The sequence below is a fragment of the Magnolia sinica genome, chromosome 2, assembly GCF_029962835.1.
Source record: "Magnolia sinica isolate HGM2019 chromosome 2, MsV1, whole genome shotgun sequence".
Taxonomy (NCBI): domain Eukaryota; kingdom Viridiplantae; phylum Streptophyta; class Magnoliopsida; order Magnoliales; family Magnoliaceae; genus Magnolia; species Magnolia sinica.
In genome coordinates, this window is record NC_080574.1 from 11,125,034 (window position 1) to 11,140,456 (window position 15,423).

General features: G+C 46.0%; 1 protein-coding gene across 1 annotated transcript; it reads left to right on the forward strand.

The window, feature by feature from the left end:
* The first annotated feature begins 1,458 nt into the window (after positions 1 to 1,458).
* Positions 1,459 to 2,849, forward strand: LOC131234680 (E3 ubiquitin-protein ligase ATL31-like). Its single transcript, XM_058231606.1, has one exon. The coding sequence runs from the start codon at positions 1,577 to 1,579 to the stop codon at positions 2,840 to 2,842; it is 1,266 nt and encodes a 421-aa protein (XP_058087589.1). The 5' UTR covers positions 1,459 to 1,576; the 3' UTR covers positions 2,843 to 2,849.
* The last annotated feature ends 12,574 nt before the right edge of the window (positions 2,850 to 15,423 follow it).

Genomic DNA, 15,423 nt, shown 5'->3' on the forward strand with positions numbered 1-15,423 from the left:
TAAACAGATCAATTTGATCACACCACAGGAAACAGTGGGAATGATGACTTTTACCGTTGAAATCTTTCAAGGGCCGACAGTGATGTTTATTTGTCATCCAACATGTTCATGAGATAACACAGACATGGACGAAGGTAAAACACAAATAACAACTTGATCCATAACTTCTGTGGCCCCCAAAAGTTTTTCAACGGTAGAATTTAAATTCACACTGTTTCTCACGGAGGTTTACTTGAGCTTTGGATATACTTCATTTTTGGGCTCAAGCACTAAAAGTATTTGTTAAAATGGATGAACGGAGTGGATAAAATACATAAATCACGGTGGACCCCACAGAGTTTACTCACTACGCAATCCCCGTCCGTTGAAAGAAAGGCGAGTCACCGCCATTTTGAAAATGGTGGTGAACTCACCGTAGGAGTCTTATATCCTACGACGAAAGATGTCTCCAGGCATATGAGGCTTTGGAGCTGGGTATACCAACGGCAGGGATCATCAGATTGAAGGGTCTGGATATTCAGAAATAACGGCCAACTTGCATAACTTTTGGCCGAGGATCCCATGATTTTTAGAAATACTTTTGATATTACACAGGGCGTGATGAATAATACGCACGCAGTTAGAAATTACTCAAAAATTGCTTCATTGGCCTACAGATGATTCAAACTAAACCGTCCAGATTATGGAGACCCGTTCAGATGTATTATGAATAAAAAAGGTTATCCACATCAGGTCATCAAAATATCAGATTGCTAAATATTTTATTAAACGGTTAGAAATAAAATATATTCAATTGTCTAATTGCGAATAAAAAAATAAAAAAATCCGTGAATTAGATGTTACGACCAACCTTATTTTTACACGCAGCCTGAGTATCAAGGACGCGGATTGCGTACTACCCCGGCCCGTCCCTAGCTCCGAACCGGCAGTTCTGTAGGCAGGCCCACCGTGATGTATCTGTACATCCAAACCGTCTATCCCTCTTCTCAGATTATTTTAAGGCATGAACACAAAAATTAGACATATCCAACTCTCAAATGGACAACACACTCTTGCATTTAATACAACTGACATTTAATGCATCGTGCATTTTAATGCAACCAAGCTTATTATTTGGTATGGTCTACTTGGGCGTTGGATATGCCTCGTTTTTGTGTTCATGCCTTAAAATAATCTGAGAGAAAGGATAGACGGTTTGGATGTACAGATACATCACGGTGGGCCCGTCCACAGAACTACCCATTCGGAGCTAGGGAAGGGCGGGGTAATACGCAATCCACGTCCGAGTATCAAATAAATACCTGTAATTTTTTTCAATAAATTAATTCCACATGGACGCCAGCTATGACAATACGCTGAAATCAGCACGGGAAGCGAAGCTCCTGGGAAGGTGCTGCCCACAGAGTCAAAACAGAACCAGAGTATTTATCTTGACGCTCACGCCACCTACCGTTTGGTATAAATGAATCCAGCGCTCTCCGTCACAAGATAGACAGACTGGAAATAAAAATAGCAAAAACCGACGCTTTGGAAGCTACTCTCGGGGTATGTACTGCAGGTCCTCTTCTTACATGTCATGACGAAGAAGATCAATCACAGCCATCTGATCTCCGTGCTGCTGCTTGTGTTAGCACCGATCGTCGCGGCACAAAACCATAATGGGACGAATCCGGGTCAAGAAAATCAGTACGGGTTCAATACCCGAATCAACCCGTCGATGGCGATCATCATCGTCGTCCTCATCAGCGCATTCTTCTTCATGGGCTTCTTCTCCATCTATATGCGCCAGTGCTCCAGAGAGTCCGGCAGTAGCAACGCCGGCATCCTCCAGAACGGCGCCCGCGGCAGATCGCGGCGCGGTGCGGTGCGAGGGCTCGACCCGGCCGTGATCGAAACGTTCCCGATCCTCGAGTACACGGTCGTCAAAGGGCTCAAACTGGGCAAGGGAACGCTAGAATGCGCCGTGTGCTTAAACGAGTTTGAAGACGACGAGACGCTGCGACTCCTCCCTAAGTGCAACCATGTATTCCACCCGGATTGCATCGATGCTTGGCTCTCTTCCCATACCACATGCCCCGTCTGCCGCTCCAATCTCGTGCCGGGATCCGAATCGGAAGTTGTTGCCACTTTCGAAACGCCCGAATCCGAACCCGTTACGGAAGGCGAAAACCGAGATTCGCAGAGGCTGGAGCACGTTGCGATCGACGTTTCAGATGAAAGGGACCAAGATCTGCAGCCGGAGGTGATCAACCCCGCGCAGATGCCGGTCCCAATTCAGAACCGGCCGGTCCGGTCCAAGTCGAGACGGCGGCCGTTGAGATTCCCACGGTCGCATTCGACGGGGCATTCGCTCGTGCAGCCCGGGGAGAACGTGGAGAGGTTTACGCTGCGGCTGCCAGAGCACGTGAGGAAAGAGATCGTGAACGGGAGGCTGCAGCGGACGACCAGCTGCGTCGCTTTCCCAACCGGAGATGGGTCAGTTTCCGGTGGGAGCAGCCACGGCGGGAGGATCTATAAAGGCGGAAGAGGAGAAGGGAGCAGCCGGGGCGGGAGGAGTTATAAGGGCGGAGGAGAAGGGAGCAGCCGCGGTCGGAGCTTCCGGTTCGACTGGGCCGCTAAGTCGGACCGGTGGGGTTTCTCGATGACGCCTCCGTTCTTTTCTAGGACGCTTTCCGTTAGGTCTCCAAAGGTACCTGACGGCGAGCAAACATCAAATGCTAAGAGTCTTTTTCCTTCCGTTAAGACGCCGTTTGACTGCTTGGGAGCTAAGGCCGAAACGGAGGGGCAGGCATCGGCCCACGGTTCGACCCCGGTTTTCACGGTTTCTAATTCTGCCCATTAGAGTAGAATTTTTTTTTTTTTTTTTTTTTTTTTTTTTTTAAAGAAAAGAATAGAGAGGACCGGTTTTCCGAAAGGGCTCGTATGCGCTCGGTGCAGCAATATGCGTATTCCCGATGTGGTAGGATCGTATGGCGTCTGGAAGAGGTATCCGACTGGGCGTTTGCGGTATTAGCTTATTTCGCTAGAAAATGGGATGCCGTAGATTACTAGATTTTGCCTAGCATAGGAATATCTTTCTATCCCATATTTTCAATTTTTTCTGTTATATTCGTTTTTGAATTTTATTTTGGAAAGGATTGGTTACATTGGCACTGTGAGGCAGAAATGTAAATAACATCTATCAATTTTCCTTTTTTTCCTCAAATGAGAGAAGTCTATTACTTTGTATAAGTAATTTAAATTCAATTACATGTTTCATGAACAATTTTTTTTCTGCGGATTCAATTATTTAAATATCCTATTGGTTAGGCCTAGGTTTTCTTTGGCTTTAATTTTGAAGGATGGGTCTGATAGGCAAGGGCTATTCAAATTTTTGATTTTCCGGCGCCATTTTAGGCCCATTGATAGCCTCATCCATCCCTAGTTCTCAATTTTTATATGTGAGTTCTGTGTGTGGTTTTTGTACTTGATATCATTAGCATGTTGTGTCCGATTGTGGACAAGTGATTCTTAATATTTGGAATATAAGGCTCGTACATCAATGGTTAAAATGAGACTTACAAGAACCACCAACTTCAAGTGCAAGAGTTTTGGACATAGGACTACCTATGTGGTAGGGCTGAAAGTTGGGCGGGTTCAACCTGGCCGGCCCATCACTGACCCAACATTGGGTTGGGCTCAGGCAGGATGTATCAGGTTCAGTCTCGGGCTCGGGCTATACAAACACCAATCAGATAAAACTTGGGTTGAGCTTAGGTTGAGGTCTTGGGTTGCCCAAACCAACCCGGCCCCAACCCAATCGACATATAAGTTATTTATATATTATAATTAAGTGCGCATTGTCAATGTTGAAGACAGAAGAAATTTCGGTTTCATTGGGTTATTAGTCCACATCATTTCTAATGACTCAAGCACAAGATACATCGGATTTCCCTCTCCCAAATAGACTGGGTGCTACACAACATGAATTTTAAAGGAATAGTTGTCCTATATTTTAGATCATTTATTTAGAAAAAAATAAAGTTCCTTACAATAAATAATTATATATATAATTAATAAAATCATAAGTACAAAAAATAAGATGTGTATTAAAATATAATAGACTAATGTAATAATGAAAATATTAGCATGTATTCATCTGACCAACTCGACCGAGCCCACTTGAGTTGGGCTTGGGTTGAGAATTCCCAACCCAAGGTTATGTTGGGTTGGGTTGGGTTGGGTTGGGTTGGGCACCGACTACACCCAACTGGCATGCCTTTCAGCCCTAGCACGTGGTAACCCTTTCTCAACCTCTTTTTGGATTTCTTTATTTTCCTTGTTTCCTTTTTTAGGAGCCACATATTTCGGAGAATCTCATGGCGTCAAAAGAACAGTACTTCCGCTAAGTAGGCACACACGTCAACGTGATACATGTCTACATAAGACACACACATCAACATGATACATGTGTACAATCAATCTCAACGTCCACGTGTTAACTGGCTTGGAACATACTTTCTACAGTTGCAAATCTTGCAATTCAATTGAATTAGCGGCGAATATGGGTCATTAGAACCGTCGGCCTGGATAATTTTGGATCACTGCGGTCGACTGGCCCGTGTTGGCGAGTGAGTGAGGCTGCTTGGCTCTTGTAGAGCAAATAACGTTTTGAATTGTTCTTCAGTTTGTTTAACAGAAAAAATTAATAATAAGAAAAAACTATTGTTCAGTTCTATATTCAGCCATCGAAGTATCTCCGCCTTACACGTGGTACACTTTTTACAACAATAAGGTGGACCATCATGAGAAAAGGGCTATGGCTCAAAAATCACATACATGGTCAATATTAATGACAATTACAAACATACACTGACTATCAAGGTTAAATTAGTTGGTTTATCAGATGTTAAAATGGATTACTTTTGCGCGTTTAAACTAGCATAGGCTGTAAATGGGACATTGGACAATCTTAATCATCTAATCTCAACCCATTCAAGTTGGAAAGCTGTCAATTTACCCTACATCACAAGTAAGTAACATTCAAGTCTAGTTCGGGCCTGGTCCGCTCGATGGATATATACTTGTGTTCGGGTTGGGCCGGCCCAGTTCTCTGGACTTTCAGCAGATGTAAGCCCATAGTATTTGTTGGGCCTTCAAGGTCCATATACGGCCCAAGAGCCTTGAGGTTCAACCCCAACCCCGCGCAGGGAAAGGGACTGGACTGTCCGGAGCTGGGCCACCTCTGAATCATGTGATCCCCGAGGGCAGATTTTCAGTTTTACCACTTGGGGGTGATCCAGACCGCTGATCTGATAGGCCACAAAGCGGATGTTCGAGATTGGAAAGTATAGCTTTACAGTTTCTGTCATTTTTTTCTGTCGTATAGACTCCCACCGTGGGACTCGTACTCGGTAGTCACCCCTCCAGTACCGATCGGTGAGGTGGGCCCCACCATAATGTATGTGTTTTACCACTCCGTCCATTCGTCCATTTTACCCGCTCATTTTAGGGGACGAACCCAAAAATGAGATAGTTATAAATCTCAGTGGACCACACCATAAGAAACTGTTGGGGAAAAAAATAGAACAAGTCCAGAGACTCGGCTATGGAATGGACCAACTCTACTGATACCGCCCAGGAATCCGAGGCAATAAGCCGGACCGAGACAAGTAAACTAAACGCCTAAAGGAGAGACTTAGATCAGATTGCCGAGAACGAATCCTGACTGAGAGTTATAAAGTCATGAGCCAAAAGGCGGAGTATATAAGATGCATAAAGTTGACTCGGTAAACGAGGCAGCAACATCCAAAGAAGCCGATTAAAGCCCGAAGCTCAGAAGCCACCTGACCAACCATAAAACCGACCCATATTTGGGTCGTTTACAGAGTCGGTTATCAGATTAAGAGAGGATATTGATTATAGATCGATTTCATTTCATCCGACAGAAGGCAAACAACTTTATCCCTGTAGCTAGTCGAGACTCACTCATCACTAGAGTCAGTTAGGACCGAGCCAAGCAAGGTAAAGACGGTGTAAATAAAAACGCCACCTCGAAAATCTAGTAGAAGGATCCCCGATCTCGAAGATCTCGGGATCGGGTGAAGTCCAAAAACGGATTAAAATCAAATCTCCGAGATACCAGGAGAAGAATCCCTGCACGATGAGACCCTCCCATTCTTATAAATACAGGAGACCTCTAAGGTAAAAGGTACACAGAAAACTCTCCTGAAAACCCTCTAATACGACCCTATCACTGACTTTAGCATCGGAGGGTCCCCGGCTCTATCCAGGGTCTCCTTTGTCTCCTTCTTGTGCAGGTGATAGGACGGAGGAGGACACACCAGTTTTTTGCATTAACAGATTGGCGCCGTCTGTGAGAACGATACGGAAAGTCATTTTCCAAGCTCTATCGAAAAGCTTCAATGGCGAGAACTAGAATAACTACTCAAAACGAGCCTAATAACCGAAGGCTCACCGAGTACGAGCGGAGCCCAGAATCGACCTGATAACCGATGAGGTTCTGCGGCCCGTCCGGCAACCTTTGTTTCGACTAGGCATACTCAACGGAACTAAGAGAATGAGCGGTTAGATAGGGAGATCCAGGAACTCAGAACCAATGTGAACTTAATGAAGCAAATGCTTGAACAAATTCATCTTCAACAAGTTCAACTGCCTCAGCGCGACGATGGTCAGGCAACGAACGCCCCACAACAATTCGCTAACCCTCAGCCTGTCGTTCCGTGATCCGTCCCTCAGCAGAGTCAGCACCAAGGTCCGGCCGAGCCTACACCCACTCATTCCGTGATCGCCTCGCTACCTGCCACCGATCTTCGACACGAAATAGATCGGAAAAGGCGCAACAGGCCCTCGGTTGAGGGGACGGCGGATAGTGACGAACCCTAGAAAGCCGACCTATAGGACTTCAGGAAGGAAGTGCGGGAAGAGATCGCAGACATGAAGCAAGGCCGTGATTTACATCAGACAAGGCCCGAGGCAAAAGCATCCCCGTTCATAAAAGAGATAATGTAAGCTCGGCTACCAGAATGATTCCGTCTTCCGCAAATTACACATTTCACCAATAAAACCAATCCAACCGAGCACATCGAATCCTTCCGGACGTATATGAAACTGCACGACGCCTCGGATGTTGTGATGTGCTGAGCTTTCTCCCTTACTTTTACCGACGTAGCTCAATTTTGGTTCAAACAATTGAAACCAAAGTCCATTAGCTCGTTCACAGAGCTCAACGATGCCTTCCTCGCTAATTTCATTAGTGGAAAGAAAAAGTTGAAGCCACCTGTGCACCTGAACAACATAGTTCAAAAGGAGAGAGAGCTGTTAAAAGATTATATCAAATGCTTCAATTTCGAGTCGCTCCAAGTCCAAAAAATATTCAGACGAAACAACACTCAACTCGATCATACAAGGCGTTAGAGATAAACCATTTCTGACATCCTTGGACAAGAACCCACCTACTACTCTAGCCGAATTCATGGCCCGGTCAGATAAGTACGCGGATGCCGAAGAAACCCGTATCATGCGCGAAGCCGCCCTGAACGCAAAAGTCCTGGCCAAAGAGTCAACAAAAAAGAAGTTGACTCGGTTAGTGGAAAGAAGCGTAAAGACGATTGGATACGTGATGAGCGTAGGTCGGGTAAGTGGCCTAACCACAAGTTCTCGACGTACACCCCACTCAATAAATCATAGGAGCAAGTATTGATGGAAATTAAGGGCGAAGGGTTCGTCAACTGGCCAGATAGACTCCGAAGCAATCTGAATCGACAGAGTAAGAACAAGTACTGCCATTACCATTGCGATCATGGGCATAATACGAGTGATTGTTATCACTTGAAGGAAGAAATCGAGAGACTCATCCGAGAAGGCCGTCTCAGAGAGCACGTTGAAAGAACTGGGACAACGGAAAAATGTTCGGGTGACAACTGACCCATAGAGGAAATTCAGACCATTGTCGGTGGTCCCCTAGGCGGGGGCGACTCAAACAATGCTCGAAAAATCATGCCAAGAGCATCGGCCGACCTGAGTCCGAAATCCTGATTTTAGTTCGGCCTTCGAAAGAAAAGGGAGAAGTACTGCATATCGTTCACCAATGAGGACGCTTGGGGCATCCATCATCCGCATGATGACGCATTAATCGTCACCCTCACTATAGTGAACCGCAAGGTATTCCATATTCTGGTTGACACAGGGTCTTCTGCAGACGTAATGTTCACTCAGGCGTTCAACAAAATATGTATTGAACGATCGACATTACGGCCAGTTCATACCCCATTAATCAGATTCTCAGGTAGACGAACACTCCCCGAAGGAGTCATCTCATTGTCACTCACTGTTGGAAACTCTCCACATCAGGCGACAGTAATGGTCGACTTTCTGATAGTCGACAACCATCAGTCTACAATGCTATACTCGGCCGACCCTCTCTGTGCCTTCTCTAAGCTATAGTATCTACATACCATCTTTCCATGAAATTTCTTACCGAGTTGGGAGTAGGAATCGTCAAAAGTGACCAATAGGACGCAAGGCATTGCTATGCTACAGCCGTAAAAGCTCCAGCCGAGGTAACCATGATTGAATCATTGGACCCTCAGGATGAGACCCACGAGTGAGGATAATCAGTAAAAGACCTTATCTCTGTACCTCTGGTTGATACAGATATGTCTAACATAGTTCAAATTGGCTCACCCTACGGTCGCCCCTGAAAGATAAGTTGATATTTCTACTCCGACGGTATACTGATATATTTGCATGAAGCCATGAAGATGCATGGCATCAATCCCTTGGTGATGACTCATCGCCTCAACATCGATCCGACCTATCGACCGATCAGATAGAAGAAACGACCACTCAGTCCCGAAAGGTATGCCATCATTAAAGAAGAGGTTAGCAAGCTCTTCAAGGCTAAATTCATCGAGGAGATATACAATCCGGAATGAGTAGTTAATGTCGTACTTGTTAAGAAAGCCAACGGGAAGTGGTGAGTCTGTATTGACTATACCGACTTAAACAAAGCCTGCCCAAAGGACAACTTCCCTCTTCCGAGGATCGATTAGTTGGTGGATAGCACGGTAGGACATAAACTTCTTAGTTTTATGGATGCTTATTCTAGATACAATCAAATTGTAATACATCAATCAGATAAATCTAAGATTGTCACGCCCCGAACACGGAAACGTGGCTCACAAAATTTCTGATCACCGAATCCGGCACCGACAACCTCCGTAGAACCCCATTCTCGGCTCCCGGTACCGATTTATCAGGTTCCGATCCTGGGATCCTACAAGGAGGATCTCTAATATCAATTTAATTCATAATGAGCATAACCATAAGCATAACCCACGAACAATAACCACAAGAACACCATCACAAAATCTACTATGATAAAAAACTTTTAAGTACAATGCGTCTGAAAGGAAATACAATATAATGCAAATAACGGAAACTCCAAAAGCTCGACTGCACGCTCCCGCTGCTACTATGCTACGACTGCGTCCTGGAGTCACCTACATGCATCAATCGTGCATAAGCTTATAGAAATCTTAGAGGGTGGTGTAAGTGTGTGTGCAATATGAGCGTGCTTAGAATGCAAGCTCAGAGTAATGTGGAATCATGGTGATAAGTACATGAATGCAATCAGCCGTACCAAGGCTATGTGGTGCAAGATATGAATGTCATCGGCCATAACATGACCATGCGATGCGAGATCCAACTCAAGCATGCCAATCCTCATCATATATCAATACAGTTCTCATTCTGAAAAATCATCGGGGTTTAGTACACTCTAAGTGGCACTGCCGCTCTCCTAGCCACACAGTCCAAGTGAGCGTAAGAAACCTCACTATCCGCCTGGCCAATAATCTACCAATACCTATTCGGCATGCCGATAGCGGACCCATTCACGAGCTGGTCAAACTCAGCCTAGTATTGTCCCTTACCCTCGGGCGAGTAAGGCCACACCCCTTTCCAACCTACCATGACACAGTGAGAGACGTGGCCTCCTGTTATTCGACCCTCGTGCGCTCATATATCCACTCGGTCTCGACGTTGGAGTCATCCTCTCGTACCATCGGGTTTAGAAATTTTTACCCAAGGACATCTATAGTGCCCCGATGCTAGAAACAGTATTTTCAGTATCCAATCCTGTCATCCACGATGTGTCTGTGGAGGCTATGGCCCTGATGTCGCTAGGGCATACAATAATCATAAACACACAATGCAAGTGTATGAATCAAACTACCAGTCATACAACAACCATGCACGTACCACGCGCTCATGTAGGGCAACTCCGCCTATCAGGGAGGTCCCAAACAATCTGCCCAAAGGCATATACTATGATCAGTCACTCCTCCTATCAGGCATACATATGATGCGTATGATCATGAATCATGGATCTATACTAAACATGTTATGTAGAGATGGGCTCTGTGCATAACAGAGATGGCCTAGATGGCCTACTCACTATAAGTATGGGCCTATCAATGGGCCCTAGGGAGAGTGACAATGCGGATATTTAACCAACACTGTACAATGTGGATGTCAAACCATCATTGCTCCCAAGGCATAGCTTGCTATAGAGATCGTCACCTAAACCATTGTGGAAACACAATGTGATGGGCCTTATGTACATCCCGTTGGGCCTCGAACCATGGGCCTCCAATAAATCAAAAGGGCCTTAAACCATGGTCTTATATATATCAAAGGATGGGCCTCAAACCATGGGCCTCCAATAAATCAAATGGGCCTCAAACCATGGTCTCATATATATCAAAGTGGGCTTTAGTGGGTGGGCCACAAACACATTAAGATGCGCCTCAACAATGGCCTTAAAATAATCTCCAAAATGGTTGGACGATTGGGATGAAACTCATGCATCATGGTATGTCCTATAGGGATGGAAGGCATAGATAAATTACATACTCCATGGTGGAGGTCCACACTGATGAAAGGTGTGGACACAATACATACATAAGTGGGTTCTAAGTAGGACCCACCATAATGTTTATTTTCCACCCAACCTAGGGCCCAACATAATGTTTATTTTCCACCCAACCTAGGGCCCAACATAATGTTTATTTGCAATCCAACTGTTCATAAGGTCACGTGGACCAGGGTAGGGCCCATTGTAATATTTATTTATCATCCAATCTATTTATAAGGTCACATGGACCAGGGGAAACTGGGGCCCACTAGAATGTTCATTTGCCACCCAAACTGTTTATAAGGTCACACGGTCGAGGGGGGGGGGGGGGGGCACCGTAATATTTACTTGTCATTCAACCTGTTTATAAGGTCACGTGGACCTGGGGGTGGGCCTGGGGCCCATTGTAATGTGGTTTACAAATCCAGTCCACCCATTATGTGTGTCCCTTGATTGAGGGTTTAAACTAAGTTTCAGCTGCATCCAAATTTCAGGTAGGCCCCACCAAGTGATTTTATATGTTTTAGGCATGTCTTCACATGATTTTAGACGGCATGGCCCACCTGAGTTCCGTATACGGCTGATTTTTGGAATATCGCATAACTTAAAGGGGACGCCTAAAATGCACGGTGTTGATGTTCAAAACACATCATGGTGGGGCCCACAGCTGGGCCGTGAGGGCCAGCCCGTCCATCCGCCCGCCCACGTAGCCACAGGCAGCGCATGCGTCTTCTGACAGCAATGCTGCTGCTGTTTTGCCCCCTTTTTTTGAAAACTAAAGTCCGGTAGTTTTTGGTAGGTGGGGCCCGCCTCAGACAAATTCAACCCACCCAATGGTCCCTGTGGCTCGATACAAATCTATCAAGACCAATATTGGATGGTTTTTGATGTACAAGAACATCAAGGAGTATATCAATGGTAGGAACATTGTTTTCTTCACCATGGCTCGCTAGGAAACCAGACTAGCCTCACTTTTCGCTCAATGCCTAAAATGATCTGAGGAAGAGGATGGATGACTTGGATTATAAACATTCATCAAGGTGGGGCCTGATAAAAAAAAGGCTAAATGTTTTTTTTTTAGCCGTTAGTACACATCCATGTCAGTATACATAGTCCATATTAGCCACGCCCCTATCACATCTAGCGTCCAGGGACGTTGGACGGGTCTCTGGATGGCATGGATAAACAGGGCATCATGGTGGGTCCCACATGTACGTGGCCCACCCTTTTGGATCGCCTGATACTTGTGTTTTCCTTCCATCCGGGCCCGGTAATGGGCTGGATGGCGTAGATCCAACATACTCATCCAATGGGTCCCACATGAAATATGTGATTGATGGTGGGCCACACTCACCCCTTCATCATCATCACCATTCAAAGAAAGAGAGAGAGAGACGTGATAGAGGGGAAAGACCCCGCCACTATGGGCCCTCCATTAATACAACACGTATATCAAGTGGGTTCCACAACAAGTGGGCCCTTAAAGTTGAAATAAACGATGGATCACCTACCTTTCTTCCTTCTTGTTCCCTTAGGCTCCTAAGCTCCTTGCCTTCATCTTTGATTGAGGTTGATGGGATTTTGATGGTGGGGATGAGGGATGGGAGTGTAGGGAAAGTGGGCCACACTTGGCATTTGGGAGGGAGAAGCTTGGACGTGTAAGAGTTTGTTGCTTGGAAAGATTTTTGAGAAATGAGGAAGAGAGAGAAGTGATGGGTGAAAATGATGAGTGAGGTGTGATGGGTGATGGGTGGAGTGATGGGTTATAAGAAAGGGATGGGTGGAGAGAGAGAAAGAGTTGACTTTAGGTTGCTTGTGTAAGAAAGAGGTAAGGATAGGGTATGGGTTGCTTATACTTGACTTGATGTGTGATGTGTACTTGATTGATTGATTGATGGGATAGGTCGTAGAGATTCTCTCGAAATTCGCAATACTCGATATTTTCCTTGAGATGAACGCAGGCCCACATCTCCTATCCTGGGTATCGGATTGGTGCACGAGTCGCGGCATTAGAACCGTGGCGACGGCGCGATCGCTATGATACAAGTTTTGGTTCGAATCGACTTATGTATGCGAGACTCAGCTTAGGATTGCATGCAAACGTCGGATACGAGTCGAGAATTGTCGGAATTCGACCGGAAGGACGCGGAAGCCTACAGAATGGTACGGACTAGGGTACTGGTTTTACAACTCTCCCCTCCAAATAAAAATTTCATCCTCAAAATTTGCATAATCATCGCAAGAAAACATAACTCATAATAGAAAAAGAAACAAGGCATCGTCATATAAATATTATAGACAACATACAAGATACAACATATAATCAATCATCAAAGAAATGGGGATAGTGCTCTCGAATCTCGTCCTCGTGCTCCCAAGACGCCTCATCAACGGAATGGTGACCCCACTAAACCTTCACTAAGGGAATGACCTTGGTCCGGAGGACTTTCTCCTTTCGATCAAAGATACGAACTAGCTGCTCAATGTAAGAAGTGTCCTCACGAACCTCCAACAGCTGCCAATCGATAACAGGAACTATGTCTGACCCACACTTCCTCAATATAAAGACGTGGAAAACATTGTGGACGCCAAACAACTGATATTGTAAGACAAGCGATAGGCCACAGCGCCAATGCGCTCAGTGATCTCAAAAGGTCCTATGAATCTCGGGGCAAGCTTGCCCTTCGCTTCAAATCGAATTACGCCCTTTATGGGCGAGACCTTGAGATACACATGGTCTCCTACATCAAACTCTAAGGGACGATGCCGGTGATCAGTAAAACTCTTCTGCCGGATCTGAGCTGTGCGCATCCTCTGCCTGATGATATCGATAACCTCTGGCGTCTGCTGCACAAGCTCGGGACCTAGGAGATGCCGCTCTCCTACCTCGGTCCAACAACTAAGAGATCTGCACGGTCTGCCATACAATACCTCAAAAGGGGTCATGCCAATAGTCACCTGATAGCTGTTGTTGTATGCGAACTTAGCCAATCGCAGATGCTCATCCCAGCTACCCCCAAAGTCAATCACATAGGCCCGAAGCATATCCTCAAGGATCTAGTTGACCTTCTCGGTTTGGCCATCGGTCTGCAGATGGTACGCGGTGCTGAGCTACAAATTAGTGCCCATCGCTCTCTGAAAACTCCTTCAAAACTGAGACGTGAACCTCGGGTCTCGGTCAGAAACGATCGAGACTGGAACGCCATGCAGTCTCACAATCTCCTCGATATAACCTCGCAAGCCGGTCCAAAGGCCAAGTCGCACTAATCGTAAGAAAATGTGTTGACTTCGTCAAATGGTCCACGACAACCCAGATGGCGTCATGACCGCGCTGAGTCCTCGGCAAACCCATGATAAAATCGGTAGATACGTGCTCCCGCTTCCACATCGGAACACTCAATGGCTGTATTAGACTAGGGGGTCTTTGATGATCAGTCTTAACAAGCTGGCACTGTCACACTCGGCCACAAAGCCGGCGATCTGACGCTTTATCCTCACCCAAAAATATTGTCGCCTCATATCACAGTACATCTTAATCGAGCCAGGGTGGATAGAAAACCGCGATCGATGTGCCTCGGTCATAAGATCTCTGCGCAACTCAGGAATATCCGGGACACATAATCTGCCTCTGAAGCGAAGTCCACCATCAGCACCAATCTGTCAATCTGTCTGACTCTTAGAGGTTGCCTCTGCCTGGTAATCCTGTAACGACTCATCTGCTTGTTGAGCCTTTATTACCTTTATAACAAGAGAGGGTTGAATTGACAGGCTCAATAGCTGAACGATAGAAGACTGCAGACCAAAATCAAAGTCGTACTCTACTATATCCTCGAGCATCCTCCACTCCTGAATCATCATATGTGCCACCAGGCCACGTGGCTGACGGCTGAGGGCATTCGCCACCACATTCGCCTTACTTGGGTGATACTGGAGGTCAAAATCATAGTCCTTTAGAAGCTTCATCGAGCGTCTCTGTCTCATGTTCAACTCATACTGAGAGAATAGATACTTCAAGCTCTTGTGGTCGGAAAAGAGCTTGAACCTAACCCCATAGAGATAGTGTCTCCATACCTTTAGTGCGAAGACAACTGCTGCCATCTCCAAATCATGCGTGGGGTAGTTCAGCTCATGGACCTTGAGCTGACGAGACACGAAGGCTACAGGCTTGTCGTACTGCATCAGGACAGCACTTAAACCAATACGTGAGACATCGGTAAATACAATAAATCCATCACTCCCAGAGGGAAGAGTGAGGACAGCAGACGTCAGACGGTCCTTCAGCTCCATAAATGCTTGCTCACAGGCGTCACTCCAAATAAACTCTGCGCCCTTCCAAGTCAACATGGTCAACGAGGCTGCAATACGGGAGAAGCCCTCAATGAAACGCCGATAGTATCCTGCTAAATTAAGGAAACTGCGAATCTCAGACGCTGTCGTGGGTTGACCCCATTGACGCACTGCCTCAACCTTCGAGGGGTCCACTGCGACACCCTCACTCGTCACCA